Source organism: Sebastes umbrosus, chromosome 1, assembly GCF_015220745.1.
Source record: "Sebastes umbrosus isolate fSebUmb1 chromosome 1, fSebUmb1.pri, whole genome shotgun sequence".
Classification (NCBI taxonomy): Eukaryota; Metazoa; Chordata; class Actinopteri; order Perciformes; family Sebastidae; genus Sebastes; species Sebastes umbrosus.
Genome location: NC_051269.1, coordinates 21,942,843 through 21,969,337, shown reverse-complemented (window position 1 = coordinate 21,969,337; position 26,495 = coordinate 21,942,843). Strand labels below are relative to the sequence as shown.

The 26,495-nt window shown below is 42.1% G+C and overlaps 2 protein-coding genes across 3 annotated transcripts in view; both read left to right on the top strand.

Annotated features, from left to right (window-relative positions):
- Nucleotides 1–46: 46 nt before the first annotated feature.
- On the top strand, nucleotides 47–20,389 carry tasora (transcription activation suppressor a). Its single transcript, XM_037748812.1, has 21 exons — nucleotides 47–364; nucleotides 4,044–4,189; nucleotides 4,954–5,046; nucleotides 5,560–5,632; nucleotides 5,765–5,856; nucleotides 6,229–6,360; nucleotides 7,589–7,719; nucleotides 8,701–8,732; nucleotides 8,825–8,930; nucleotides 9,925–10,028; nucleotides 10,314–10,417; nucleotides 11,644–11,716; nucleotides 11,997–12,071; nucleotides 12,620–12,816; nucleotides 12,923–13,213; nucleotides 13,741–13,936; nucleotides 15,902–16,030; nucleotides 16,231–16,385; nucleotides 17,302–17,491; nucleotides 17,936–18,448; nucleotides 19,554–20,389. The coding sequence occupies exons 1-21, from the start codon at nucleotides 82–84 to the stop codon at nucleotides 20,162–20,164; spliced, it is 3,726 nt and encodes a 1,241-aa protein (XP_037604740.1). The 5' UTR covers nucleotides 47–81; the 3' UTR covers nucleotides 20,165–20,389.
- A 4,767-nt stretch (nucleotides 20,390–25,156) lies between these two features.
- LOC119477418 overlaps nucleotides 25,157–26,495 on the top strand; it is a 51,863-nt gene continuing 50,524 nt past the window's right edge. For both annotated transcript variants that reach the window (XM_037751606.1, XM_037751537.1), the window contains exons 1-2: nucleotides 25,157–25,299; nucleotides 25,391–25,541. In XM_037751606.1, coding sequence (XP_037607534.1) covers nucleotides 25,427–25,541 — 115 coding nt within the window. In that variant the 5' untranslated portion in view covers nucleotides 25,157–25,299; nucleotides 25,391–25,426. The remainder of the gene's footprint in view (nucleotides 25,300–25,390; nucleotides 25,542–26,495) is intronic.

Here is a 26,495-nt window from a genome sequence, read left to right as displayed (position 1 = left end):
GCGGGCTGTTAGCCGAGAAACAGAGACACACTGACGGTTCAGAGAGAAGAAGAGACGGTTTGATTGAGAATCCGACAACAAATGGAGGACATCCTGGGTCGGAGGGAGACGACAGCTCGTCCTCCGAGGAGGATGTCTGCTGCTGCTGCCGCGGAGTCTATCGCTAACGTTAGCCTGCTGCAAGATGGCGAGGAACCCGTCGACCTCACAGAGAGCCCGGACAGACCGAGCGCTGCTGCGGCCAGGATGGAGAGGATGGAGCGGATGGAGAGGTGGAACACGGCAGCACAAGCCGGCTACAAGCGGCATATGCCCATGGAGCCTCTCAAGTTGACTATACCGAGGAAGACCAAGGAGAAGAGAGGTGGGCTGGTCTTCATGCTATTCAGTTACATCACAATATAACAACCAGAAGTTGTATAAATGTATTTACCATTATACTTTAACTAGTTTATTTTACAGCCGTTGGTCTGAAGTTCCCTTTTAACGGTCGGTAACTAAGCAACGTTAACTGAAAATATATTTTGAACGGTCGGTAACTAAGCTTGTAACTGACAATATCTTTTTAACGGTCGGTAACTAAGCGAGTAACTGACAAGATACTTTTAAAAGGTCGGTAACTAAGCTAGAAACTGACAAGTAACTGTCGGTAACTTAGCAACGTTAACTGAAAATGTATTTTTAACGGACAACATCTGAAGTCTGACCTGTTTCTGTTGTGTTAGCTTAGTAACAGGGCAAAGGATTAATCACATATAACCTATACACCAATGTGTATGTCATATATTTCATTAAACTGACATATATATATATTCATTAAACAAGCTTTATACAAGCTGTGGTGTGTTTTGAGGTAGCTAGCTGAGCGGCTAACGTTCAAGTCAAGGATGCTAACGTTAGCAGTTGGCTAGCTAACGTTATGTACGTGCCCGTTGACGTCTATTTTCAGTTAACCTTAGTTACCAGCCAACTGTAGTTGTGTTGGCAAGTGACGGTTAATCTCCGTGTAATCAGCTCTGCCGTCTGAATGCAGCTTTATGTTGACGTTAATGAGTACATTTAAGGTAGATAACCGAAGTTAACAGTCTGCTCTGTTTGTTTACATTTATGTGAGCTGAGTGTGTGTGGGTGCATGCACAGTGGGGTGTCTTTCAGCCTCTTTTTGTTTATGGGTAGTTGAATGTTGTCAGAACGAAGTGAAAACGTACTAAATGAGGAGGTTTTCATTGCTTTCCCCTTTAAGCTAGTCAGGATAGTCAGCTGTGTTGGGATAGTTGAGGGTTAAAGGTTTGGTCTGATGTAATGTTACAGGTTTCAGATGAAGTTTAGCTGTAAGTGTGTTCTGTTGTTTTGGGAACTGTAGGTAGTTTAAAGGTCCCATATTGTAAAAAAAAAAGTGAGATTTTCAGGTCTTTTATATTTTAAAGCAGATTTAAAGGGACTGTTTGTAACTTTAAGAAATGCTTGTTAACAGCGACACCTGTGGCCGTTAAGTCAACGAAAGTCAGCGTCGGGCTCTTCTGCAGTGTGTAGTGTGCGCGCATGAATGTGAGGTGGAACGAGAACGAGCGCGGTGTGTGTGAGTGAAGGCAAGCAGACAGAGGAGCAGAGTACAGCAGAGACTCCGGCCCTGGAGACCAAAGTTACGGTCTCCCCCGCGTACTACGACCGCGGTCAACACTGTTTAACAGACGGGCTTCACTAGATATAACTTTGCGGTTTTGGTGCTTCCGTGTAGTTTGTGTTGGAGTGTGAGTCTGAACAGCGTAGCCACACGCGAGCGCTATGCGAGCGCGCATGGGATACCGACCCGGTAGATTTATACATGTAAAAAGTTACAAACAGTCCCTTTAAGTGCTATATAAATACTGTTAAACTATCGGAACGCTCAATATATACGGAGAAATACACACAGCCCGTATTCAGTAAATACGTAAATTACACTTTTGAAACAAGCTGTTAGGATTTCTGTCTATTTGTGAGGTCACAAATATACAATATTTAGATCATTACACAGTTTTAAACATAAAATTCTAAATGTGTCACAGTTTATTTCCTGTTGCAGTGTATGCAAATAACATCAACTGACAGGAAGTAATGGACCCAAACTGTTGCCTAGCAACGCAATTCCGTTGCAATGCACTAAAACAGAGCGTTTCAGACAGAGGGTAAATACAGGTATATTCAGGCAGACAGCATGACGAAAATAAAGTGTTTTTTGAACATTACAGCATGTAAACATGTTCTATTAGAAACACAAAATACAAGTATAAACCTGGAAATGAGCACGATATGGGACCTTTAAGCTTCAGGTTAAAGGTGTGTTTCCCCATCGCTCTATGTTCCCCCTTACATTAGCCTGAGGCCAAACTTATCCCATATCCCCAACCAGTCGTTGAATAAAATTAACTGTAATATAAGGCCCCCTTACAAGATCAAATTAAATTGGCAGAAATATCATCATTGCGTTTTGCTGTATCACGTCTGTATTTTGCACAGGGCTGACCCAAATGCTTCGAAGCTTCGATCGTTGCCATGGTATTCAACCTCAAAATCAGTATGCTTTGTTTTTTATTAATATATAAAGTATATAATAATAATGTATAAATCCCCAAATAGCCCATGGTATAAGAAGTAATCTTATAACATTATTCATATTGTAATCTAATTTTTCGATGCCACACTGTAAGGGCTATCTTGGGTCCACCATATTGTAAACACTACATACTGTACATATGTTGCCTTATGTGACCTCCATTGTCGATGGAAAATCCATTTGTTACTTTCGGGCACTGAAAACCAAAGTGAAACAAACAAATCACTGGTCTTTATTAAAGTGGAACCAGCTCTTGATGCCCAATGTTGTTCCAGTGGTTGTGAAAAAGTGCTTTTGCTGTGCTTTTGTTAAATCTGTCATGAGTGGATATGTTTGCACATTGACCCCACCTCTCTCAGGTGTTTGACGCTCCAGCTGAACCCCCTCCTCCACGCCGAGGGAGACAGCTGCTGCAGGTTCTTTCGTCTCCTGAGAATTTGGCATAAAAAGGCTGCAATGGCCCTGTTATAATTGAGGCGGGCTAACAACTATTTTTTTTGGGCTCCCCAGATGCCCAAACCTTTTGTTTGGGAGTGGGTGAGGCTCACCTGAAAGCTTTGTTAATAGGTCGACATTATTGGGACATGTATTGCACATTTATTTCTGATTTTTGATAAACATAAAATCTGTTAAACAACTAAAAAAATGAAATATCGTAAATGAGCTTATGGTTACTGTCATTATTTGGCGAAGAATGTTGTGATTTTCTCTCTCACAAGCTGAGGATATAGATTTGGTCAAATAGTGAGGATGCACTATAAAAAGTATGTTTGTACTTTTGGTCTGTTGTTTTGACTACTGGTACTACTTTACTTTGGTCCACTGTTTGTCCAAGTTTGGGCCCCCTTTGTTCTAAGGAAGGGACATCTTTAACACTACAGCATACAATTTGCATTACATTTGCTTCCAACTTTGAGTCAACAGTTTGGTGAAGGGCCTTTCCTGTTTCAACATGACAACGTCCCCTGTACACAAAGCCAGCTCCATAAAGAAATGGTTTTCCCAGTTTGGTGTGGAAGAACATGACTGGTCTGCACAAAGTCCTGACCTCAACCCCATCCATCACCTTTGGCATGATTATTGCCCATGATTTTGGAATGACATGTTCAACAGTCATATATGGCTGCTATGTTCAGCGGTCCATATACTCTTGGCCATGTAGTGTATGTGGCCGTATGCTCTGGAATCAGGCTTCTTGGTCAGAAGCTTTTGACACTTGCTGGCGGATAAAACATAACCTGCTGTGTATGTAGGTTAGCCAGTGAATCACTGCTCCTACAGCAAACTTGAACAGTTTGGTTGTGTTGTCTACATGCTGAGAGCTCAGGGGAAAACAATTATTCGTGATTAGTAAAGATTATTACTGAGAAAGTGTCCCGGGATTATTAGTGAGCCCCCAGAGTCCAGGGAGTGTAAACAAATACTGACCTTTGTGTCTTTCTTTCAGCTTTGTTTCAGTATGTCTCCATTGAGTCCAGGGAGTATGAAGAGATGATGAGCATCCTGACCTCCAGCTACATCGACACCGGCTCTGCTGGCTGCTTCACCTACTCCAAACCTCGGCTCGTCCACAGTGAGCTGCTGGAGAAAGAGGTGAGAGAAGGACGTAGAGACTATTTCAATATGTCTTGTTGCAGAGCGCCTTGGTAGCCGAGTGGTTACAGTGCAAGCTATAGAACCGCAACGTCCCGAGTTTGATTCAGGCCTTGGTTGCATGTCATATCTCTCTCTCTCTCCCATTTCGGGAAAGACATTAAATATGACAATAGAATAGAAATAATCTTGTTTTACTTTTGTATGGCACCTTGTAGGCAAGTGTTATACTGGCATCCAGCAGTCGCTTTCAATCCAAAATGGCTGAAGCATAGCTTTGCTGCTGTTGCAATGGAACGACCAATTGGCTTTCACTTCTTGGCAGTATACGTTCTTTGGTAGAGATGCACCGTTCGATTGGACACTGGTTGAAACCGGACAGTTGTCAGCTGATCGGTCTCATATATACGGTCAAATTTACACTCATGTAGTGAAATGCCATCAAAGTTTGGAAAATCCCAGTAGAGTTGATATGTTCCCCCGTCATCTAAATTGCACAGCATGTAAGAGTTTGTGGAGTTTATGTCAAAGAATTTAGAATCTAATTATAGAGAAGTGGTGATGAATATAATGTGTTTTGAGAGAAAAACAAAATCTGATTATGGAGGAATGATTTGTTTTAAACCAAGGAATTAAGAATCCATTGCCATTCAGACAAACTGGGATATGCTGTAAATGTTAACTATGGGGCCATGTTTTGTACGACCAGCTAAATTTATTTGTTTGTTTGTGTGTGTTTGTGTGTGTTTGTGTGTGTGTTTCAGTTTGTGGAGAAGAGGAAGGAGATGAAGGCAGACATGAGAACAGACAAAGAGCTGGAGGAGAGCTACTGTTTCCTGTTGGCTGATGCGGTTAAAGTGAGATTAATACAGAGTTGTGTTGTTAACTGTTGCTGTATAAGAAGACAGGAAGAGGTCTTAGTCTGCACTAACTGTGCAGTATCCTTGTTTTTTTTTTGTCATTTATCCTGTGCTATAGGTATTTTGTACCAGTTGATCTACAGTACTTAAGTGAAAGACTTCCCTGGATCTGAAAAAAGGGATCAATGCACCAATAGCTTTATTTGAAAAAGAAACCAAACTGCAGAGAGTTTATGTCCTAATGAGGGGCGTGGCGTGGCTTGACTTTGGCTTGCACTTTGGAGCCGTGGAGTAAAAGACAACGTCACCGATTTCTGTTATGCCTTGTGGACAGAATGATTGGGTTTTCTCAGGAAAAAAATCAAAGAACTGCCATTGTAATGAACTTTTAAGACTGGGACCAGAATCAGTTGATATCTGTCAATGAGCCTTGTCCTTCAAGATTGATATTTTACTCAATTTATATCTATCCAATTTCTCATTTTTTTCTGAATCGTTTGTCCGTTGTAGCTGCCCTTGCTCTGTGAGAAGGGGCTGCATGTGGGTCTGAGTTGGGTCACAGTGCTGGGAAACCCCAGTAAAGGTAGGAGTGAACATGCTACTACAAACAAAGTCAATAGCACTACATTTTTTTATTTATTTTTTTACCTTTTTCATCTATTTATTGTTCATTCTTAATTTTGTCCTTCTTTGTTGTGTGTGTGTGTGTCTTCAGGAGTACATCTGTCCAGGTACTCAGACCTGCTTCAGATCAGTACCATAACCCCTGGAGTCACGGGGGAGATCGTCATCTTCAAAGTGATGAAGGTAAATCGGCTGGTTGGTCACCTGTTAACCTGCTCACCTGTCAGAGGCAGGAAACATTTGATGTAACTAGAGTTTCTGCTTCCTGCTTTGTTGCAGTACAGATGCTGTTTTCTTCTGCTCTCTGCTTTGTTTTCATGTAGATGTTATTTTTGCTACTTTTAACTTTAGTACAGGTATTATATGGTTGTGCGTTAATATCGCGTTAGCTTTGACAGCCCCGTCGAAAACCCAATGGAAATCCCATTGGCTTTTTGTCGAGGCAACCCGTGCGTTTCTAACTTCTGGGTTGGCCTACAAAAATACATTATCCCTGTAGCATTCTATGGAAATATGGCTTATAATATATGGTTTATATTTAAAATGTGGTTTCAGGGGAAAGTGAAGAGCATCTACGAAAACATGAAGAACCTTCTGGATCCAACGCCTCGCTTCGACAGCCACATCTCCAAGAACGCCAGCAAAGTCACATCTCTCACCTCCTACCGCGCCTTCGAACTCACACAGGTAAACACACAAACACAGGAAAACATCTTTGCAACTGCAGGCTTGGAACAAGTCTTACACAAACCATTATTAAATACACAGTTATCCTTGGACATCACACTTGGAAAGAAATCATTTAGATTTTTATCTGTTGGACAGAAAATTATTATTTTAAATGGTTTAAGCTGTTTTAGTGATCACCATAACTTTTTCCATTGTTGTTGTTGTTATCAGGCTCTAGTTGTATGGTTCATGTTGGGGTCAAGTCATAAAACCAAAATATAAATCTATAAAAATATAAAATTTACAGAACATGTTTGCATCAGGGGGTCAGGTTAGCATCCTATTTCTGACATTAAGCACTGAAACACTGACCAGGCCACACATGTCACATGACACGCCTGATGGTCAGGTGACTTGGTGCGTGAGAGCTTCAAAGGTATAATATGCAAGAATTTCCTTAAAAATAAGGTATAGACTGATAGAAAAATAATCCCTCTTAATCATCACTTATGCCCCACTAGAAGTGTGGGGTGGTGTCTGTTTCTGCAGAGACCCTGCAGCCCTCTACCTGGATTTTCTCTTTTCTTATTATTTTGCTGTGTTCGGGTCGTTTCTAGGCGTCAGCCCACGTGGGGGTGCAACCCCCAGCCAATAACAACGTGCAGGGTGTGCAGCCTGTTCAGGTTGTGAAATACCGCCGCGTTGTCACACCCCTCGACGTCTGATACCGAGACACCGTGTCCCCCATACTCCTCTTCCTCTCGGTGTGTCAGTTTGACTGAGAGCAGCCAGCAGACAGAAGCCTTCCTTTCGGTTGCATTAATTTAAAATCCGGCAACTTGGCACCTTCTTGCAGGCTTGTGCAGAGTTGTGCACAGTTGTGGTTATGTTTATTTGTGCTTTAGAACGTAACCGCCGTGAATCAATCAGAAAATAAAGTTTTATTTCTCTAATTCACTGTTTTGTTCTCACTAACACCGCTCCCTCTCTTTATTCACTCTGTAGCTCACTCAACCATCGCTGCTCTCTCACTCCCTTGCTCGTTGAACCGTGGAGGAGTGGCCAACTTTGAATGCCGTGTGTTTATAAACAGAAACCGACAACGTTTACATATTATACCTTTAAGTGCCTAGAAAAAAATTATATTTTTTTGTTTTGTTTAAATATTTCTATAATTTAAAGTTGAGTTATCCTTTCAAGAAGTAAAGCATGGTTTTGAATGCTGCTGTTCTGTTGTTTATTTCAGCAATACTTCTACGAATATTCATTTGACGAGCTGCGGCAGCGCCCTCGCCAGGTTTATCCGTACGCCGTCGTCTCCTTCCAGTTTAAAGGGAAAGACTCTACACTTCCCAGCAAACCTCTGGCCCCCATCAGGTAGGATATCTGGTTAAAGTACAAAAATTCAACTCTGTTATTCCGATGAACAATCCCGGCAGCTAACACCAAAACACATTGAATGATTCAATATAAAGATATCCAAAAACACTAAACTGAGGTGGTCATTGAAACGTTTATCATCTGGATTGTGGAGCTCTACAAGGACATTATGGTGCTCTTTTTTTATTCTTTTGTTGTTACTGAAGTTGTTTGTATAGTAATGTTTCAAACTCTGAAAGCCAAGTTTTCTTTGTCCTGTGCTCTCATGGAAGACTTAATTTATGTGATGTCACACCAACAAAGAGAGTTGGTAGGTCAGGATAGTAATTAAGATGGAACATTGTGTTTGTAAGCTCCAGAAAACTTTTCAAATAAAATGATTCTGCCAATGTACAGTAGCTTCAGAATTGAACTTAAACTTTGGAAGTGTTGTGTTGACTTGGTGTGCTGCTCTGTTGAGAACCTCATGCAGACCTCAGACATCTTTAAGACATGTCAACAATTGATTTTTTTTCCTACATTAAAACGATCTTAAAGTCTGACAGGATAATCGCAGTGTCTATGTATGTTTTGGCCAGTTATTTTCACATGTTTTAATACAATAATTTATAAAATTTTCCATATATAAAATGAAACATAGCCATACAGTTTTTCATTGATTATTGAATGTAATTCATTTTATATGTAAAGACTTGAATCACAGCAAATATGAGTCAAATTATTTTGTGTGTCCTTGCAATGCAGACATTTTTACTGTGTTGAAATAAATCAGTTACCTGGAAGGTGATTATTATGAATTATTTGTAAATCAGTAATTGAAATGATACAGAATTTGTTACAAAAGTGCTCAAACTTTCAAATGATGGTCCTTCAAATTTAAGTTGAAGCTGACAGACACTAAATGCTGTCTGAGTTACAATCTTTATCTCAGCACTAAATACCTGCACATGTTCTTTGTGTGTTGTGTTTGGTGGACAGGTTGAGCAGTCAGTCAGTAGAGGGGAGTAAAGGTGAGTCCCTGTTTTTCATTTAATCACACCACTTCTTGAATAAGATGGTTCACACTAATGCTGATGAACTGTCGTCTCTCTCTCTCTCTCAGAGCGTTCCCAGTTCACAGTGTGGACCGGAGATTTGGTGAAAGGTGACCGGGTTCTTTTCCAGATCTCCCTTCGCTCCTTCTTTCCTCCCTTCCTGCCCCAAAGACTGTGAGTAATGAACTGACCGCTCTGACTGTTTAAGCAACTTTGTAATACTATCAAAATGTGCCTGTTTGCTGTGTTACATAAAATTAGATGACAGGATCAAATCAAACTCATCTGTGTCCAGTAGAGCGATAGTAACGGGATTTTTTTTTTTGCTTGGCACAAAATCAGAAAGTATGGACAAAGTGCTAGTCTGCTCCATTTAAAGTGAACCAACTCTAATTTTGCCTTGTTTAGCTCAGGAAATACCTACTGAATTACATCATCAATCTTCTTTCATTGTGAAGGAGCTGCAGGAAGTGTTGATAAGACCAGGGGCCAGTTGCATAAAAATAGACCTAGTCATTGTCTTAAATAAAACTTTAAGTCGGACTTGCAATAGAGACTTAAATTTACCTGTTGCATAAAGCTTCCTTATGTGTAACTAATGTAACACTGACTTAGATAGCCTGTCACACAATGCATTATGGGTCTAATAAGACACTTCACAGAAGAGAAAAAATGGTGGATGCAACACCACACCAAGTATGGGAGAAAATAACTGAAAAGGTAAACCTCATAAATCCAACAGTCATTAGAACCAATAAAGATGTTCAAAAACAATTCAAGAATATGGCATAGGGCGGCTGGTAAGCTCAGTCGGTAGAGCAAGCGCCCATGTATCGCCAAGGCTCAGTCCTAGCAGCGGTGGACCCGGGTTCGAATCCGGCCTGTGGTCCTTTCCGCATGTCATTTCTCTCTCTCCCCCTTTCCAACACTCTATCCACTGTCCTATCAATAAATGCTTAAAAATGCCCCCAAAAAAATAACTTTAAAAAAAAAAAAAAAGAATATGGCATAAACAGTTAAAATAGTTACCTAAAAGTTAATGTTAGCTAAAAGTAATGGATAAACAGTTGAAATAGTTAATGTTCTTTAATACAGTTTAAACAGAGTTAAACAAATGCATCCTCAAAATGATTCACTCTGTGTGCATCTCACCTTGTGTCTCCTTTAGACCAGAGAAATTGGAAATCGGTTGGTTGATGAGGCTTGACCAGCTGACCAAGCTCCTGCCCTCTGACCTGCTCTCCTACGACCTCTACAACAGCAGCAAAGAAGGTGAAGCCAAATTAACCCTCAGAGTGATGTTACATTACACACCAGGATACAGCTGATGGGACTTTGAAGGCTCATACATTTGCAGAGTTACAAATAGGCCATATTTTGTGTTGACATCCAGGTTTTGCAGATTTAAATAAGCATTTCTGAAACTGCATTTACACCACCACAGGACTCCACACATCTTTTTTTGTGAAAGTAGAATATGCATTCCTTTGCTGTATTATTGATATCATCAAACTAAAGCAGAAGTAGCATACGGTTTTGTATTTTTTGTGTGTGTAGTTGTGAAGAACGGCCATTGCTGCAGTCTTCTGGAGGTGACTGATAGAAGTCGGTCCACGACCAGCGTGACGAGACTGCTGCAGGAACTGGAGATGAAGAAAGTGGTGGGTTTGGCTTGCTTTGATATTGTAAACCAGTTTGTTTTTTGCAGAGTGGTGATACATTTACAGAACAGCTGCACTATAGAGAAATAACAGGAGGATCTTATGTACAGTACGCACAAGACATTCAACAACAATGTGATGATTGTGGTGAAACATTTTACAATAGCGGTCAGGACTTTTATTTTCCTCAATGGCAGAGACAACCATTATATTATGCTCAGTGGGCATAATCCCTGCCTTTACTGTTTTATGAGGCTTTTATTGTGGAAAAACTGAGAGAAGCTTAACAGTGATTCAAAAATCAGCAAAGTAGAAGCAACTGGAAATATTTAGTGAATGAAAGCAGTATTAGTGTTTAAAAAGAGAAAGCAAGAGCAGCAGAGAGGTGAGTATGACATGACTCAGTTGTTTTACTGATGGAGTTAGTGTTGCGGAAATGCACATTATACAGACTCTACCTTGTAATCCATTATAGTGTGGGTAATTTTACCCTGCTCAATGTCTTTTATCTGGCCTCTCTATAATCGGGACTGTGGTGGAAATTTCTGTATTAAAGGCTCACAAACAGAGACCTTTCTGAGTTTTATTCTAACACTTGCAAGCGGCCAATCAACAGCCTTGAACAGGGTTTTGGACTGCGAGAGCAATGTCTTTGACTCATCGTCATTTATTTATACAGATATGAAGGCCAGTGTGGGTGACTTCATCTCATTATTCTTATCCGACAGTCCACAGCTGTGTTTTAATAAATGTTTGGTACATATTCTGATATGTTTGGTAAACCGAGTTCTGTCCTTGCTGATTATGCACAAGACAGCTTCTCACATTTAGCAATTACATTGTGATGGTATGCTGAGGCATCAAGGTCAATACTGTGCCTTTAGATAAGAACTCTAATACACATTAGATGAATACAGGCATGATAATAAGCAGTTAATATAAGACTATTATTTCCCTCAACAAAGAGCTTCTAAAAAATATGACAAAGTAGGAAAGTGCATTTTTGTGCAAGTGCATTTTTATGGAGAATATGTGTGTGATTGATGAAAGCTAAAAGTTAGCGCTTGCTAAGCTGTAACAGCATAAGCAACAGGAGGACAATGAACTGTTGGAGGATTGTTATGAAAAACTGGAAGACAAGAACAATGAAGGAATGAGCGTAAAGAAAGCAAAGATGGGAAATGAGAGTATAATTGTTGAATGACAGTGGTCTGTTCTCTCTTCAGGTTCTGGTGACTCCACTTCCAGACAGAGGCTTTCTCTTGCTGATATCCAGTGTTCAGATGGCCACGCCCTCTGGTATGACATGGGACAGATAGGGTGTACTGGCAAATTAAGTAGAGGCCACATGTTTATTGAAAAATAAGGCACAACAGTGAGGCAGATTAACCTTTGAGACCTTTGTAGTGTGAATTGTTCCACTTTTACCACAGCCACTTGCCACAGTGCAGTCTTCAAATGATTGTTATTCAATGCAACATAATGTGTAGTAACATAAAATTAAGCATAATAAAATGAATAGATAGACGAATGTGCAACAGCATAATACTGAGATTAGCGATGTTTTTTGTATTTTCAGAGAGAGGAGAGAGCTGGAAGAGGTGTCTTCAAGCCTTGTTTGTCTTCCCAGAGTCCAGAGATCTGGCCAAATCCAGTGAGTAACACAGGGACTGCTGGGTGTGTGGGTGATTCATTACCTCTGCCAAGGTCAAAGGCCGTGAGGGATGTATTGTTTTCACCGGCGTTGGTTTGTTTGTCTGTCTGTCTGTCTGTCTCTCTGTCTGTTAGCAGGATTACTCCAAAAGTTTGCGATGAATTTGAATTAAATTTTTTGGAGGGATGGGGTTTTAGGACAATGTAAAATCCATTTGATTTTGGTGGTGATCATGATCCGGTTTCAGGATTTTTTTAAGAATTCTGATCAGCCTGAGCATTAAGACTAAAGGGTATAACACATGTGCAGTGTAACTGATGACGAGATGAGAGACAATGTAGTGTAATGTTATACAGACATAGCAAGGCTGCTGAATGAGAGAGGCATCCACCGATACGTTACACGGAAACACACCGTGTTTATAATAAGCCGACCACCTCACGGTACCGCCAGCTGTGAGCTGTGATCTGTTTTTAAAGTCACGCACCTTGGCGGAGGTCTGCGCTCTGAGTGCTATTTAAATTCACGTTCTTATTTCTTCCCTGTAGCATTAAGGTGTGCCTCCTCGTCCCACAACGCCTCAGAGTCGTTGATGTCTGGTGGCACGGTGATGCCGCGGCTCAACCAGTTTATTCCAGCGTTGCACCATGCCTTAGTCAAGGCCCGTGCCGACCCCCCTCTCCAACTGTCTGCCGGTGTGGAGCGTCAGGCACGGGAATACCTCAACGGCCTGAACGACTGCAAGGTACAACCAATTGTAATTTTAAATGTATTTAAATTGTAGAGGCGTCTATTCCTTGAATCATTCCTCATAACAGATTAAAGCCTATATTTCTGTCTTTGCTCTCCAGGTTCAGCAGTACCCCATGGGCGAGTACGAATCCAAACAGGATGAGCCAGGAAAACCGTTTCCTGCTCCTAAACACCACTGGGTGATCATGGACGGCTATCTGCGCTCCTACCTGTACAACCCAGCCCTCTACCTGCTGTCAGTGGCCCGGGCCAAGCAGATGGTGGAGGAGCTGTGTAGCCCCGAGGAGCAACGGGAGGTGAAACTCAGGAAGAGCTGTGGAGGTCAGAGAGAAGCGGCGGGGAAGGAGGCGACCAGCAACTTTAAAGACCGACAGACCAACAGTCAAAAGGTGAAAACTGACATTTGGGCAACCATGACCACTAGGGGTGGGGAAAAAAAATATTTAATTCTTTTATTTTTGGGTTGCTGGACTGATATATTTGACTTCAGGACATCTCTGACTACATACATGCTGAAAATCAAACATTTTTAATGTGTCAATTTAGATATTTTCCAAAGTAAAAGTCCCTAGAAGTGTATGATTTAACTTTTTCACATAGTCTAGTGTTAGTGTTAAAGTTAACAAAAATTGCAATAAAACGTAATATCGAATCGCAATTCATGTAGGATCACAATGCTTAAAAATCGCAATACATATCGAATCGACACCCAAGTTTTGTGATAGTACTGAATCGGGAGATAGGAGTATTGTTCGAGCCCTAATGACTGCCAAAACATAACAGTGTGGACAAATATTTCTTTACCAATATGGTGTCTGTATGGTGTAATGTAGACTATTCTCTTGTGATTGATTTATTTTGTCATCTTGCCCTCTCAGCCCAGAGTGAACTCAAATGTGTTCTCTTTGTCGCTCAGATGCAGCAGCTGGTAGACCTGGTTATGACCTGTAAGAGGAATGCAGAGAATGAGGTGAGGAAGGAGGAAGGAGGAGGAGGAGGAGGAGGGGTGAAGGTACCAGGGAGGAAGCGGAAATTGGAACAGGAGACGGCAGAGAGGACGCTTAAGTTCCTGAAGGCATCACAGGAACCAGGAAGACACAGCAAAGTTCCCGGTGAGGAGACTAGAGGCTTCTTTTCCCCTGCCAGCAACGTGCTTCATTGAGGGCTTAATGCCAGTGTTTTCACTGCATTATAAGAAACACTAAGATAAGAATAGAATATATAAGAGACATTCAACTGCTTTCCCTTTTGTTCTTTGCCAGTCAAGTGGCTTGTAATGTCAGGGGATCTTGGTGGATTGATCCCTGGGTACTTGAAATTAGCTCAGATGTAACATCTGAAGTCAGGAATGAGCTCCCCTCACAAGCAAGTTGCTGCCCCAAGTAAAGGAGTTCAAGTATCCTTTGAACCATCCCCGACTCTGGTGGTGTGAAACGGACTTGAGAGCAAGTAAAAAATAAATATAAAAACATAATTCAAAGCGGTAAGCAACCACAGCGTACAGCGAGCTGTCCTTCCTGCATTTGTCAGTATAAACTGTGTTGCTTTTAGCCTGGATTATGACTTAAACTTCTTCGTCTTTGCGTAATATTATCTTACGATCTGCCTTACCGAGCTCTGGTTGGTCAGTGAGTGGTGCAGGTTAGGTGTGCAGCATAAGTTACCATAGCGATCTACCCCGGTAAGAACTGAACCACAGTCGTAGGACGGAAAACCAAGGGTTAACCCTGAAGTTCCCTCGCTAACCTCAAATCCTGCTTCTTAGTACAGGCCTCTGATTGAGATTTAAGACGTTTCAGACTCCCAATATATGTACATAACAATGTGCGCACTGGCCTGGCTGACACCTTGGAAGGACCCAAGGCACGTCTTGCTCGGTGGAGACTTGGGCAGACCCAGAATATGCTTGAGAGGCCACATATCTGGTCTAGTCTGTGAATACCAGGGGATCCCTGGCCGGGGCAAAGGAAGTCTTGACTACCTCACTTAGCTTGTTGCCACTTGCCACTGGGACCCAGACCCAGATATTTGGTGAGAAATGGATGTCAGGTCAATTTTATTTATATTATCCATTATCACAAATTTGCCTCCAGGGGCTGTACATCATACAACACTATCTGTCCTTAGACCCTTGATTCAAATAAGGAAAAACACCCCAAAAAATGAGCTTTAAAAGGAAAAAAATTAAAGAATCCTCAGGAAGAGCAACTGAGGAGGGATCTCTCTCTCAGAATAGACCAACATAGTAAAATTACAGTGTAGACAATCCAAATGACAAAGTTATATAGATCAGCTTTTATTCTCTTGAGGATACATACACCTTACACCATCAACTCCCTGCATAACAGGATTTATGACCTTTTGACATAGTATTCATTGTTCTTCTGCTTTCCACAAATGTCAGTACCAGGGATATGTATTTCTGTCTTTTCTTGACTTCCTCTTTTACAGAGATACACAGGAGGAGTGGAACACTTCTCCAGGCAAAAATCTTTCACACTGAGTTGGTTATTAATAGTTTCCCAACATCTTAATATCAATACCATTGCAGACAATAATTTCCATCACACTCCAAACAGATAGAACCTGAGCCAAACAATCTCTTCTCTACTATGGATGGCTGGAATTTTTAATAATTTAGACATGTTACAGAACAAATAATTAAGCCTTAATAATTCAGAAATAAGTGAGTGGAGTCAGAATTTGATATGTGTCTGTAAAATCATAAATCATTTTTCTACAGCCCGACTGCAAGTGTTGCTCATTTTCTGGCTGTTGTATGAAAGGAGTCTGCTTGTGAATGTGTGTGACCACTCAATATTTCAAAACTTACCATAAACCTTTGGGTTAAGTGTGAAGTTGAGAATCCGTTTCAACTTGTACTGACGCATCTTTGCCACAATTTGTGACTTTTCATCAACTTTGTGGACATTTGCTTCACCTCTACATTTTGTTGTTGTTGTTGTTGCTTTGCTATCAGTCTGAACACATTTACTTGTTCTTATTATTGTTCAGCTTGCAATCAAAGGGTGATGTGCTGCTTACTGACCTGTTTTTTCTCTGCATTTGGCTCCTAGTTGAGGAAAGCCAAGTCCCTGCCTCTCCTGGCTCTCTTGCGTCTGTGATTGGCTCTGTGGGTTTGAAGGACGTTGATCTGAGGGAAGATGGATCTGAACTAGCTGCTAAACTTCTAAGTCTGCTAACAGGTAACTGGATATTGGGACTTTCATACACTTAACTACTACACCACCTGTGGAGCCTTCAACTTTTTATTCATATTCTTTTTCTCCTTTATTCTTTCACGTTATCTTACTCCAGTTGGTCATGTTGCATGAAAACACTCAGAGATCGTAGGACATCATGAAAACAGCTCTTTGAAAATGAATGTTTCCCTCTCCACTGACAGGCCTCAACCAGGCTGCCAGGGGAACGGCCAATCAGAGCCTCTGTGAAGTGCAAGAGGAGGGGCCAAGGGAATCCTGTCCATTTGATAGGTTGGCCACCAAGCTGGGTCTGCCCACCAACTGTGATATTGACCTGAGGAAGCAGGAGGAACTGGAGGTAACTGTGAAGATTAAAGTAACTATATGTGATATTTTAGCTTCATGGTGTCTTTTCCGCAAATCATTTTACAGAGCAGGGCTGCACAATTAATCTAAATTTTATTGAAATTGCAATATGGCCTTCTGCAATTTTCAAATCGCAGGAGGCGCAATATTTGTTAAAGGCTGCAGAGATGTCCTGGCCTACACATCATATTCTACAGACTTAAAGGTTGCTCTATACGATATCCAGAGCATTAATATAGCAGCAAACAACTATTGTCTATGTGAAGATATAGAGCAGTAATGTCTACCTAGGCAGAGAATGAAGTCTCTCTCCCTCTGTGTGTGTTGTAATCCGAGCTTCTCCATGCTTTGTTGACATAGCCAGGCCGGCCGTGCATGCTTTTAGTGCATGTTTGTGCATGTTTGTGCATGTGAGCGTGCCCCACTGGCTAGCTCACAGCCGCCACTCTGCACTGCTCTCATACGGCGGTTGCAGCTGATAACGCTGTCCCGACCGACATTGTCATCGTGGAGGCGTAGGACCCACCCCTATCCTTTTATGTATCTGTGCAAGTTAGTTTAGCTAACATAAGCAAGCTAATAATGTTATTAATATCACTTCATTTTTTTATCCCAGAGGGAATATTGTATTATTTTCTTGTAAAAGTCCAGGTGCTGGTATACATAGCTACACTGTACAAGACATTACATGAAAATAAATAGCCGAATTTATTGCATTACTTAATACATTTTTTGTAAATCTCCAATTGAACGTAGTTAATTTGGTAATTCTTGTCCTCTGAGTTCCTCTGCTAGTTGACCCTCTTCACTTTTATAGACCCTCTTTTATAGTAAGTCAGAATTTCCTCACATAAATATTTGCAATGGAGCCGGTAAGGTTAACAAAGTGTGGTTTTCTGTGTGTGTAGGAGCAGACAGCGGGCAGCGTCAGTAGTTTGGAGGGATTCAGTCCCAGCTCCCACAGCGGGGAGATGAATCACCACGCAGCAGCAGGTAGAGGAGGAGGAGGGCTCGGGAAGAAAGCAGGAGGATACGAAGAGGAGGAGGAAGAAGCTGAGATCCGGTGGGAGATCCCGTGGATCCTAATCCCCATTACAGGTCTGTCTGTCTGCCTGCCCAGTCAGGATGTACATCAAATAGTTGTCATTAGTATTTTATAGGGCTGTCAATCGATTAAAATATCTAATTGCATGATTGTCCATAGTTAATCGCGATTAATTGCAAATTAATCAAATTTTTTATCTGTTCAGAATGATCTGTCAATTTAATACTCTTATCAACATGGGAGTGGATTAGGCATAAGGAGCATGTCACTGCTTTATAACCAGTTTCTTTAAGATGCAGCAAATATGCATTTTGCACTAAAACCATTACCAGAGCAGCTCAGTATTCTGGCCCGCATTCAAACATCAGGTCACAATGTAACTCTGATATAAATTACAGGGTTCTAAATCTTTAACAAGAAAAATATGCTGCTATACTACTTGTGGTAGCTCCAGACCAGAATGAAAAATGAAAGTTAACTCTTAACTCTGTCTGCAGGTGTGTGTTCACAGAGGTACACCCAGAGAGACAGAAACATCCCTCAGGACCCTCGCTTCCAGCACCTCACCATGGCAACAAGCATCACCACAACAACCAAACCTCCCAGGAAGAGCCCCACCCCCTCTCCTGAGCGGAACCCTCCACCCTCCCCCCTCCAGTGCCCATCCCCCGAGCCCAGCCCTCCTCACTCCCCCTCCCAGTGCCCATCACCCCCCCCTAGCCCTCCACCTTCACCCTCCCAGTGCCCGTCTCCAGAGCCCAGTCCGCCCGCTTCCCCGTCTCAATGCCCGTCCCCGGAGCCCAGTCCTCCCCAATCTCCCTCCCAATGCCCGTCTCCCCCGCCCAGCCTTTCGCCTTCTCCTTCCCAATGCCCAAACCCTCTGCTTGGCCGCCCCCCCTTCTCCTCCCGGTGCCAGTCTGCGGAGCTTAATGAGCTCAGCTCGTTAAACAAGGAACACGGTGGTGCTAACGAGGAGCAGTTGGACCCCACAGCCTCCAGGGAGTCTGCAGGTAACCTCACCCTCTGGGTCTACTTGTTGCATTTGTTCAAGTTTTAGACTGTAATGCCACCTAGAGCTTGGACTGCCATGTGATGGATACTGGCCATTTCAGAGTTTGGAACTTGAACATTTAAAAATCGGTCCATCGGTTATTTAAATAAATAAATAAATGACTCTGCAGTAGTTACGGATATTTATCGGCTCCAGCTCCGATCAGCACTGATGGAAACATGAACTTTTCCGGCGAGATGCTGTGGCGTGCGTTGAAGTGAATATATAATAAATGAAACCAACGGGGATTTGGACAATTATAATAACTTATTAACATCCAAACATACAATTAATATGCTCTCCTCAAAGTCACTAGACTCCAGTCAGACAACCCTAATTTTACCGATCGTCGTAAAACACACTTCTTTCAAACTCGACAGAAACAAAATAAATAAAAACTGTCTTTGTTAGTCTTTCCACTGTTCCAACAATCACCACCTCTGGTTTGAGAGTTTGAAAGAGAGACTGAATAAGTAGCATATAAAAAAATTAAGTAACTACTGTAATATTTCATTGAGAGACCACAGGGACAGTCACATGACATTAAATACTTGGAAAGAAATCGGCAACAAACTGGGGAAAGAAGGGTCTTTTTGCTGCAGGCTGTGAAAGAATATGAGAGATTGTTTTGTGAAAGTAAAAAAAAAAAAAAAAGCACTGAGAGACAGAAAGTAATTTTGACTCGAAGGTAAGCGATAGTAATAATTACAGTACACAGGTGCAATGTTTGGCGGTATGCACGCCTCTCGTTGACTTCTTGCTTATCCACAGAAGGTTTTGTTTGCACGCCTCCTCTGTGCATGCTTGTGGTGTGCGCTCCATCTACGGAGGCCCGCGCCACAGTGTCTCGCGCGAGTATAAACAAAGCTTTATTGGGAAAACCAACAATAAGACTTTAAGTAAAGTACCTCGAGCTTTAATTTGCCTCAAATCCTTTACACTTCACCTACTAAGATTATTATTCATGTTAGGCCTTGAGCACATTCTGCACTATGAAAAAGCAGTTAGGACTTTGTTTGTTTCTTTACTCAGTATGCATCTGTTGTGTATTGTGCCTCCTGCAGGAGTGTCAAAGTACAGAGAAGAGAAACCTCAGGGGAAAGAAAAAAAGAATGAAGAGCCATCCATTTCTGCATCCATCCAGTCATCTATCCATCCAGCTGCAGAGAGGAGAACGAGCCCCTCACCACCACCCACTGAGCGAGAGAAGGAAGATGCAAAGGGGGTAACTGGGGAGGTGCAAGTAGAACTTTTAGAGCAGGAAAAAGAAACTCAGCCAGTTGAGAGAGTGCAAAAGCGAGGGGAAGAAGAGGTGATGGAAATTATACATGTGTTAGCTAGTGATGAGGAGCAAAAAGGAGAATCGAAGGAACTGGTAAGTGGCTCTTTGCTTTCAACGTCCATCTCCTTACCTCCTTGTCGTCTTGACAGCGTTGTGGACAAACATTTGGGCGACTTCTCCTCTGAGATGCAGCTCCTCCTGCAGGAGCAGAGCGTTCATTACAGCTTCCCACAGCCCCCACACTCCACTTCAACACAGAAACCGCCGCACCTCAACACACACTCCCACACACCCCCATATCTCAGTTTTCACAGTATGTGTCTTTCTACAACCCCTGCCCCCCAGTCCAGAACTACGTTAGCTCGCTACAAGACAGGATTGACAGCATGCTAACAGAGTTTGATGACAGCTGGCCGAGCCACAAGCCTGGCACCAACCGGACTGATATTGATGCCGCACTGGCAAACAGAGTTAGTGATTTGTGTCCAGCATCCGAGCAGCTAATGCTAAACCAGGCGAAGATGATGACAGCCTCTGTGATGAACTGACTGCTGCTGACGTCGGTACGTCAGTCAGTCAGAATCCTGCACCCCACAGAGGAGGTGAAGTGTGGCAGCAACTTACAATCACCAAACAGGTAACTGATGCTACAAATGACAGGAGCCCCCCAACGTCTCATGTCACTTTATCTGTTACTACCTCTGCGTCTGATTCTGTCTACAACCCTACCAACACTTCCGTCCTCATTCCTCCTCCTAACAAGTCCCCACAGTCCCACTGGAAACCCCAGCAAAGTCACACTTCAGATATCAATAGAACAGTTGCGCATAACATCAGACAAACACAAGACAACGGCACTACCAGGACTGTACATTTTACCCCTGGTGTAGAAGGTGGGAGCAGTTTTGCGGGTGCAAACTTTGAGGTGACTTTGTCAGGGTTCAGTGGCGTCTCTAAGCCCTCGACAGACCCGTCACACCCCTCTGAGCCGGTCTCCAGTGAGGCCTCTGCGTCCGTCCCCGTGCCCACCACAGAAACCGCTTCCCCGGCCACCGCCTTGAGCTCCCTGATCAGCCGGCTGCAGCCAGAAGTGTTCAACAACCTGGTGGAGATATTCAAAGACGTCAAGAGGAACTCCCTGCAGTTCTACCTCCACAGCACCGAGTCAGTGGACCAGGTCGATGAAGACGTCAAGGTAACCTCATAGGCAGTACAGTTGCAATGAAAATAGATGAGCGCTGATGCCTAAACACATCCAAACCTACATTACTATTTTAGTTTTAGTTGTCATCAATGAATGTGAAATATCGATGTCTTTATAATTTAGAAGATTCTGGTGAAAACGACATTAACTGATTAAAAAGTTAGAAAGGTAATTAAGATTAAAAAATGGAATGGAATGTCAGAGCTTCATAAAGACTTGAAGATTTGAAATCTGGTTTTGCTTTCTTCAAGAGGCTCTTTTAAAATATGGTGTAAAAGTAAGACTTTATTGATGTTGAATTATTATACGTTTGTGTATATACAGTGTATGTGTGCGCTCTGATGTTGTAGGAATACCTGTTGAAGCAAGGAAATGCGGAGCAGAATCCTGAGGCTTTTCTGAACCAAGAAAACTCTACAGACAGACTGCTGGTCATCATTAAGAACAAAGACATAGCTGGACACATACACAAGGTACCTAAGGAATAATCAGTTTAACAACTACTGGCTTCACTTGCAGGTCCACGGAGGGTTAAATTTTGTATTTTTTTGTCAACCTTCCTCTGACTTGACCGGCGGTCTGCAGTAGATGAGAGGTGATCCAACCCTCTTTTTTTGAACACTTGTACTGGAAAATATAATTCTTACTCTGTATGTAGTAGAAAAGTAGTGTTTGAAGGCATCCCTCTCCCCAGCAATGTTTCCAGCTCTTTCTGGGGGACCCCGCAGTGTTTCCAGGCCAGACAAGATATATACTGTAATCTCTCCAGCGTGTTCTGGGTCTACCCGGGGCCTCTTACCAGTTGGACATGCACGGAAAACCTCTAATGCCTACTTCAGACTACACAACTTTAGCCCGGATTTTCCACTCCCCAACAGTTTTTGGAGCTCCCCGACAAAACGTTGAAATTGTGTCGCCTGAAACAATAGGAACTTACTGTATGTGCTGCATTTGCAACATGGAGCAAAGTTGTTGTTGAACCTAGAGATATAAATAGTAAAAAGGAGTGTTGAGACATGCAATTTTGTAAACACGTGCCAAAAACAACATAGCAATGTGCCTCGTTTATGGTATTTCATCATTTACCGTGTATTTCTTGCGTGTTTTCATGACAAAACGTAGTTTGGAGACCTCATGGGGGATTCCTCTCAGTGAAAGATCCTGTAGTGCGTGACCCCCTTCAGCCGGTCAGTCATGTAGTGTGAAAACCATAACGACTAAAAGACTCCTGATTACAAGACAGCAAGTTGTGTAGTGTGAACAGTACTGTGATCTGAAGACTTTGAAAGTCGTATAGTGTGACATTAAATTAAAGGGAGGCGTCCACGAGACATTCTGATCAGATGCCCGAACCACCTCAGCTAGCCCCTTTAGACGCCAAGAAGCGCTGTACTCCGAGTAACCTCTGGATGTCTGAGTTCCTCAGCCTATCTCTAAGGCTGAGCCCAGCCACCCTATGTAGGAAACTCATTTCATCTGCTTCTTTACCTGTATTTTCTTGTATTTGCTTAATAATCACAATGAAATATGGACCAAGTCAAGTTATTTTGGTCCTCCTCTCCCCTTTGTGCCCATTTTTTTCTTCCTCTATTTATCTCTCTTGCTTATTTTCAAACTTAGCGAGGCATTTATTTGTGTTTTATGAGGATAAATAGAGAGTGAGAGATCACACCTGTAACAAAACATGCATCATTTGTGCACAGACATGTAAACCTGCATCTTGTAGTGGGAGACCCCCCCACTCTTCTCATTTCGCTATTATAACCATAGCCATCCAGTAAATCTGTCCAGCGTGAGTAATAGATGGTGAGTAACAGGAGGTGTGTTAATGTGTTTGTGTACACATCAGATCCCAGGTCTGGTGTCTCTGAAGCGACAAGCCTCTGTGGTGTTTGTGGGAATCGATACTTTGGATGACATCAGGAACAACAGCTACAACGAGCTTTTTGTCTCTGGAGGCTGCATTGTTTCAGACGAGTTCGTCCTCAATCCAGACTACATCACTTGCGGTAGGTCTGGGATTACATATCCAACAAATTTTTTTAGGTCATTGTAATGGAACATTTCTGCAACTAGTCATACACTAATCCCACTTAACACATAATATTGATAATCTTACTTTCAGGAAATATAAATTAATTTTGTCATAGTGAAAAAAAATGTATTACCATGTGAAATGCAGCACTGGTATTGAACTTGTTGTTTGTATTCATTTAACTGATGTGCTGATTAATGCGATGTTGTTCTGCAGAGCGACTGGCTGCACTGCTGATGCTCCTGGAGCAGCACAGCTCTCTAGAGAGCGTCTGGAGGTGGAAGATTCACTGCAAAACCCACAAGAAATTAAGAGAACAAGCCAGGTACTGATTCTGAGTCTGCACTGTATAATGGCCCACACTGTAGCACAACACACACAAGATGAAACTGTAATATGTTTAATGACTTATGCTGAATGGATTTATGGTTAATAGAGAACTAATATTTATCAACATATTAGAAGCGTAGCCTGTTTTTGTTTGTTTTTCTCTCCTTGATTTACTGGCGTAGTCGGTCACTGCATGTCTAGGCATATCATAGTATTGTTTTTTTCAGAATATCTCATCATAGGCATCATTTGGCATGTCAGTGGTCCTATACATGTTGTAAGACAGTTTTATTCAAAGAACACTAAACAAAACATATTTATATTAGGGCTGTCAAAGTTACACATTTTGTGGTAACGTGTTAAATTCGTTTTAATGCCACTAATTTCTTTAATGCATTAACTCAATCGATCTTTCAGAGGTTGTAGCGGGCTCAGTTTTAAAGCTAGAGTGAAGATACGCACATGACATTAGAAAACCTAAAGAATCCATTGGTACCATCCATGTCATACTAGCTTGTTGTGAAAGAGGCTAAACACAGAGATAAGGAAAAACTGGCATGGCCATTTTCAAAGGGGTCCCTTGACCTCTGACCTCAAGATATGTGAATGAAAATGGGTTCTATGGGTACCCACGAGTCTCCCCTTTACAGACATGCTGTAAAGGGGATGATGATCACATGCAGTTTGGGGCAAGTCATAGTCAAGTCAGCACACTGACACACTGACAGCTGTTGAGTTTGCCATGTTATGATTTGAGCCTATTTTTTATGCTAAATGCAGTACCTGTGAGGGTTTCTGGACAATATTTGTTACTTTTTGTGTTGTTAATTGATTTCCAATAATAAATATATACATATGTTTGCATAGAGCAGCATATTTGCCCACTCCCATGTTGATAAGAGTATTAAATACTTGACAAATCTCCCTTTAAAGTACATGAACAGATAAAAAAGTGTGATTAATTTGCGATTAATCGCAGTTAAATATTTTAAACAATTGACAGCCCTAATTTATTTATCTATTTATTAGTGTTCCAGAAATATTGGTATGTTGATCAGAGCCTTTATAATGTCATAAAAATTAATAGGTTTTTGCTATGCAGTCAGTCTGTTAGCTGCACCAGAGCCCTGGGTTTTTTTCTAATCCTATATTTCTTTACATTTTGGCACATCTACTCCATTAAAAGTAATGTTGAATTAGCCACTAGCAAGTTCCTGTTTGCACTATAACCACGGACACAGACGGCTTTCAACTGGATTACTTTGATGTTGAGGAAAACATTTTGACATAATTTGAAAAGTGCCTATTTTATATGACTTCCAAATGGATTTATGGCCATTTTTCCTCAATGGAGACACTGATATACAATGTTTCCAGCAGTGTTATGACTTTGAGAAGAAGGGGTGTGATTGTCACCAGTGTTCAAAGGGTTACAGCCCCACACAGGCAAAGCTGAAGATCTCCTAAAACATGGACTCTCCCTGTAGTGATCGAGACAGTGTAGATGAAATAAAACCAGTGTCAGCTCACATACCTTATGGAACTGGCTATAGACACCACCTCGACAAGCCCAGGTGACTTTCTCCAACTAATTCATAACTTGGAGAGTTTGACTTTTAGTCGTAGTCAGTATCCTGTTTACCCAACAGAAGCACAGTTAACATACTCGCTACCACATCCTGCAGATGGGAATGCAGGTCATATTCGTTGCAGACCGTTTTGAATTACAGACAGGAAAGCAGGTCTTTAAATATTTGTTGTGTGTTCGTTTGGTCGTCAGGTTCAGGAGAGATGCAGCCAACCTATTGGACGTACTGTCAGCCTATCAGAAGCGGCAGGTTGTTGAGTTCCTCCCATATCATCACTGCGACATGATGAACCATGAGGCACCTCACCTAGACTGTCTTATGGAGCTCCAGGTCCGATACACACAGTACCGACACACAGTCTTCCTGACCGGTACGTGTGATTACCCAATTAGCTGCTGAGATTTGGAAACTTCATATACCACCTGATGTAGTACTGATGTTACTTGTCTTTTTTTACTCAGAGCATCATTTTGAGAAGTTCCCTGCCTACTCTAGTAATGGCATCATCGTGGCCAAGACTTGAAGAACTTCTGCAAAACTTCACCAGATTGGTCGGTTACCATGACATCAAGGACAGGCAGCCAATCATTGATGACATGCTGGCTCCCAAAGGTCAGTATGTGAAATATGTCAAACTTTTCATTTAGATTAGAAAATATAAAATCCTGTTAAAAATGAAAAGCTTGAAATGTGATGTCTAAGCCTCTGGGGGCAACGCCGAATATTTCTGGGGTTCCGGTGTAGCCAGCAGATATCTGGGCCAAGACTTCCTTTCACGTGCGCTGCTCATTTTTTAAAGTCTGATTAGCAACTTTATTTTAATTAACAACTTACACAAGTAGCCAGTTTGTAAGCAAATTTTGAACCAATAAAAAGCTAACTCATCATCAGACGATAGCCGATGGGTTCCAACATTACATTTTGGCCAATGCGTCCCGTCTCTTTTGATCTCTACATGGACTGTTTACCTGAATTCAACTGAAGCCTGGGGGCACAATTCATTATATGATAATAAGCACAAGGCTAAAAATGATAAACAGGCACTGCCGGAGAGACGGTGAATAACGCGCGGATCCATCAGCCTCAAAATGTTTAGGGGGAGAGGGCCCGCAAACTTTGAAGTAGCCTACGTCTACAATCGCACACACAGAGGGATGAGGAGAGGAGATCCCACAGAGGCGTGTGTGCACTGGTCACGGTGGTCACGCAAAACGTGGGTGCTGGGTGTGAAAATGACTACTGCGTCGGTCTGAAACTAGCTGCGCTGTGGGCCGCTTTGCGCCGGGTCTAAGATAGGGCCCTCTGTCTGCTATTGGTGATGTACTACTTGGTGCTATAAGTAGTTCTCGGCCACTTTCATTTTATCAAGTTAGCTCTCAGAGGAAAGGTGTAGATACTCCTGCTCCGTTCTATGGTTTCTACCCCCTTCCTACCGTCTCTCCCAGTGTTCTACCGTCTCTCCCGGTGTCCTACCGTCTCTCCCCGTGTCCTACCGTCTCTCCCCATGTCCTTCCGTCTCTCACCTCTCTCGTGTTCTACCGTCTCTCCCGGTGTTCTACTGTCCTC

Excerpts from the sequence above, each read along its gene's own strand:
- tasora (XM_037748812.1), top strand. The coding sequence starts at position 82 with ATGGAGGACATCCTGGGTCGGAGGGAGACGACAGCTCGTCCTCCGAGG. Across the intron at positions 5,857-6,228 it reads TCATCTTCAAAGTGATGAAG|GGGAAAGTGAAGAGCATCTA; the intron begins GTAAATCGGCTG and ends ATGTGGTTTCAG. Across the intron at positions 18,449-19,553 it reads AGCCTCCAGGGAGTCTGCAG|GAGTGTCAAAGTACAGAGAA; the intron begins GTAACCTCACCC and ends TGCCTCCTGCAG.